Genomic DNA, 5,056 nt, shown 5'->3' with positions numbered 1-5,056 from the left:
ATATGTCATAATCTGTGAGATATATGTCATAATCTATTAGATATATGTCATAATCTGTGAGATATATGTCATAATCTGTGAGATATATGTCATAATCTGTGAGATATATGTCATAATCTGTGAGATATTTCATAATCTGTGATATATGTCATAATCTATTAGATATGTCATAATCTGAGATATATGTCATAATCTGTGAGATATATGTCATAATCTGTGAGATATATGTCATAATCTGTGAGATATGTCATAATCTGTGAGATATGTCATAATCTATTAGATATATGTCATAATCTGAGATATATGTCATAATCTGTGAGATATATGTCATAATATGTGAGATATGTCATAATCTAAAAATGTCCAAAATGACAAACTTGTTCATACATCTGGTGAAAGTCTTTGTACGTACGTTTGTATACTTTTTCTTTTCTGGACCATAACTTCAGACCCGCTCAAGATAATTTACCACATCGTAGTACACACATCATCAATATACATAGCGTTGCATACACTTTTCATCCTAACTCCAAGGTCAAGGTCGCCAATCAAGGTTAAATGTTATTCAAAGTATTTTTTTGTTTGGGCCGTTGCTACAGTTTACTGCATTGGTATATAATATTTTGTTGACGGGCGTATAATGCTGTACTCTTGAGGGTTGTTTTTTGGAAAAGCCGTACGTTGAGCTCAGTCTGGTGATGAATCCACAGAATGTTCTTTTGAAGGTTCAGTGCAAAGCACCTGCAAAGCTTTTATACGTAAAAAGGAAGCACAAGAGGAGCCCCTGCTTTTCTTCTCAGACATTAAACATATTTTTATACCTCTTTTTTACAAGTTGACACGATTCCTTGAGGCTTATCGAGACGTCTTTGACTCGTTTCGGTTAAAAACAACTACAACTCCTTCAATGCCGATCTTCAGTTCTTCAGGCGACGTTCAGTTGAGTCCAATTTTCCCCGTTTTGTGTGGTTGTATTTTGGACATGGTTGTAAAACACTCGGTAATCCTTGAAAAAAAAGTTTAACGATTTAAAATAGTCACGGCAAAATGTCTTACATTTTCTCACCTGCAGTTTGACCATGAATAGTTGGTCATAACTGATCTGTTAGTTGAATTTAGTAACTTTTCAAAGTTGAATTTGAATGAAGTCAAAGATGGTTTAACTTTATGTTTCTATTCTGGTCTAAAGAATTACAGACATGAACGTCATGTAAGATCATTTCAACGTCTGAAGTCCAAAGAAATACCAGGCTGGTTTTCCTTGTTGTATGGGCAGTGCCTTCAGATGCCAGTTTAAACCCTACGTCCTTGAACTTTTCCAAACTTTGTCATGTTACAACCACGGATCTTCACAACTTCACTTCAGTTGCAGCTGCAGGTCTTTTGGGGCTTGTCTCTACCAGTTTTATACCTCAGCTGAACTTTTAACCCATTCCACGGTAGCGCTGGCTGATGTGTTGTTGTTCTTCAGCAGGAAGGTCGACCTCTTCTCGTGTCCAGTCTTTTACAGCCTCGTGTTCTCTTCGAGGACTGTCCTGTGTTTCACTCCATCCATCTTCCCATCACCTCTGACCAGCTTCCCTGCTGAAGAAAAGCATCCCAACACAGAGATGGTGTGTTTAAGGTGGAGCACGATGTTGGTTTTAACCCTCGCATAGTGTTTGACATTCAAGCACAAAGTTTAGGTCTGGTCTGAGCAGAGCATCTTCTTTATGTATCCTGTCTTCTACAATTTGTGGCCAACTGAAAACAGGACTTTATGACTTTCTTTAAACACTGACTCACTTCATGCCACTCTTCCATGAAGACCAGATCCACGGAGCGTACAACTAATAGTTGTCCTGTGGACAGGTTTTTCCTACCTGAGCTGTGGATCTCTGCAGCTTCTACAAAGTTGTCATGCTTTCCTCGATTAATCATCTCCGGCCCGGCCTGTCAGTTTAGGTGAAAGGTCATGTCTTGGAAGGTTTGCAGTTGTTTTGAACTCTTTCCATTTTCAGATGATGAACTGAACAGAGCTCTGTGAAAAGTTCAACGCTTGGGATATTGTTGTTTAACCTAACCCTGCTTTAAACTTATCAACGGTATACCTGTCCTGCCCGGTGTGTTCCTTTGTCTTCATGATGCTGTTGGAGCACTAATGTTCTGTAACACCTCTGGAGCCTTCACAGAACAGCTGGATTTATACTGAGAATAAATTACACACAGCTAGACTGTTTATTGTTGGATGACTCTACTGGTCGCTCTGGATTTTAGGTAAAGGTGTCGGAGCCAAGGAGGCTGAATATAAATGCACAACGTACCTTATTCTGATTTAAATTAATAAAAACAATATTGAACCAAGTATCATTTTCCTTCCGCTTCACAATTTTGTGCTACTTTGTGTTGAGTATCACGTGAAACCCCAGGAGAATACTTTGAACGTAGCGGTTGTAACGTAACAAAATGTGGAAAAGTTCAAAGAGTTTAACCTGTTACATTTCATCTAATTTATGTTGACGCAGGTTTACATTTTCTCATCCTAATGAATACTTTTGACGCTTGTATTTTACTACCGATCAGTCATTTCAGCACAAATGGACTCTGATGACACGCATCTGAATATATACTGAGGCGTGTTGTGATTCCTCAGATCCAGCCCTGAAGCCAGTGGACAGCAAGCCCAAGCTGGCTGAGCGCCGGGTTTCAGAACAAGTGTCCATGCTGGGGGGCGCTGTGAGCAAGGCTTTGTCCTCCTCCGACACAGAGCTGCTCATTCTCAACGGCACCGACCCAGTCGCTGAAGCAGCAATCAGACAACTCCACCAGTCTGCCAAGCAGAAGCTCAAATCCCCCGTGAAGAAGAGCACCATCATCATCTCAGGCATCGCCAAAGTAAGTTCCTCGTTTCTTCGTTGTACCGTTCTGTTGACTGCTTCACTTTTGAGTTTTAATATAATGAGGTTAGAAAGTAGAAACCTTTTTAAAACCTGAGGTTTGATCAGTGTCAAGTGTTTGATTTTAACTGAAGCCATGCAGCTCTTGGAGGTTTTGCCAAGGAAAACGTGGCTCAAATACAAACTGTTTATGAAATGAGAATCTGTAACCCCCACCCCCGTGTCCACCAGACCCCCTTGTCTCAGGACGATGAGCTGGCTCTGATGGCAGGCTATGCTGCAGCGATGGATGCCTCGATGTCAGAAAGCAGCTCCACTCAGGATGTAACCACAGCCATCGCATCAGGGACCAGCAGTCCTCCAGAGGAGTCTGAGCCCCAGGAAGGCCCCACTGGACTGGGACGGCCTCCGGAGGACTGGGAGAGCCAAACCGGAGAGGAGCTAGACAATACTTCACTCTCCATGTGTGTGTCCGAGGCAAGCTGCAAGAAGGGCAGAGGTGAGAAGTCACACAGTTACCTGTGGATAAACACAGTGGTGTTTTGTATTTTAATATTTGATCAATCAGACCTTAAAGCCTTTTCTGCCACGTGCATTTTAGGCATGATATTAAGGAGTTGCAGGCTAACCAAACTGACACGGTTCTGTATGTTAAAAAACATTAATGTTAAACTGCACTTTAATGTGCTAAACTTGTTTCATTTATTATTTTGTAGTTTATAATAGTTTCAATATATTTCCACCGCACCAGCACTGTTACAGATAGTTCTTAGCCTTTAGCTACAAAAACCTCCTTTTTTGTCCTGATGTGGAGCAAAAAGGGGGGAATTGGAAATAATCTCCCTCTGTCCATGCAAGCATGTTTTGAGTGTGATAACTTGAAAAACAAGAGAGGTACTGACTTCCATTTAGGTGTGTGGCTGCATCGAGGCAGAAAAAAGGCTCCTTTCGATAATTGGGTTGCCACATCAAAATCCAAGATGGCCACCACCATATATATAAAACAGCCACCCCCAATCATTTGAGGAAACTATGCTTTCTAGTTTTTATATTGCTTAAAAGTATAGTTCTGTCATATGATTGAGGTGGCTGAAGATTAATCTTTGGAGGCCAAAGCCCCCATTGGCCACCCCCTGGCTCCTCCACTGCATAAAATTGCTCCCTTCACTTGCCAGGATCCATCACTCTGTGCTGCCTGGGACAAGAAAAACAAACAAGTTATACAGTGTAGCTTCTACCCACTTGAATATCTCACACCAAAATCATTAAAGTTTACTTGAATTTCCTGTTGAATTCCAGCCCAGAAAAACACTCATCTCAACAACTACAAACATTCACTATTCAAATCCCTCAGCGACTTGTTGATGCTGCTTGTTGACAAAAAATACAAATTTTGCCCAAAACAGATCCATTCAAATACATTTAGTCATCTCAGTAGTACATTCTCTTACAGTATTTCATGTAATTCTAATTAGATAAAGTTGTTTGTATAAGAGTGTATGTTTTCACACTGAACCTTCACAGTAAACGGGTCTTAAACAAATACAAGTACTAGGTGGCAAACAAGTGCTTAGTATTATTTTTTGTTTGTTTGTTTTTGCTTTTTACTAATTGCCATGACAGAAAAGGAGCAGAGAAAGCAAAGCTATCTAAATTACTTTAAAACATATATATATATACAGTAGTTTCTCGCTACTTCGTGGTTTGTTTTTCATAGACTCGCTCTATCTCTGTTTTTCAAAGTAAGACTGGACATGACACACAACAGCTGATTGATGGATGAGCCACATGATCAGTATGGAATTTTTCTTTAAAATAAATTGTTTAAAATTATTTAGCACCTGCTGCACCTGTGTGCAGCCCACAGCTGCAGGAGAATATAAAATATATTGTGTGTATCTATATGTGTATGTATATATATGTGTGTGTGTATATGTATATGTATATATATATGTGTGTGTGTGTATGTATATGTATATATACGTGTGTGTGTGTATATGTGTGTGTATATATGTGTGTGTGTGTATATGTGTGTATATATGTGTGTGTGTATATGTATATGTATATATATGTGTGTGTGTGTATGTATATGTATATATATATGTGTGTGTGTGTATGTATATGTATATATACGTGTGTGTGTATATATGTGTGTGTATATATATGTGTGTGTATATATA

General features: G+C 39.4%; 1 protein-coding gene across 1 annotated transcript in view; it reads left to right on the top strand.

Annotated features, from left to right (window-relative positions):
* LOC119420710 (C2 domain-containing protein 2) overlaps nucleotides 1-5,056 on the top strand; it is a 44,665-nt gene that overhangs the window by 28,213 nt on the left and 11,396 nt on the right. The window contains exons 11-12 of the mRNA XM_037688138.1: nucleotides 2,633-2,874; nucleotides 3,108-3,375. Of these exons, the coding sequence (XP_037544066.1) occupies nucleotides 2,633-2,874; nucleotides 3,108-3,375 (510 nt within the window). The remainder of the gene's footprint in view (nucleotides 1-2,632; nucleotides 2,875-3,107; nucleotides 3,376-5,056) is intronic.

The sequence above is a fragment of the Nematolebias whitei genome, chromosome 14 (genome assembly GCF_014905685.2).
Source record: "Nematolebias whitei isolate Nwh7 chromosome 14, NemWhi1, whole genome shotgun sequence".
Classification (NCBI taxonomy): Eukaryota; Metazoa; Chordata; class Actinopteri; order Cyprinodontiformes; family Rivulidae; genus Nematolebias; species Nematolebias whitei.
The sequence above is the reverse complement of the archived record's forward strand: the minus strand, read 5'-3'. Positions and strand labels throughout refer to the sequence as shown.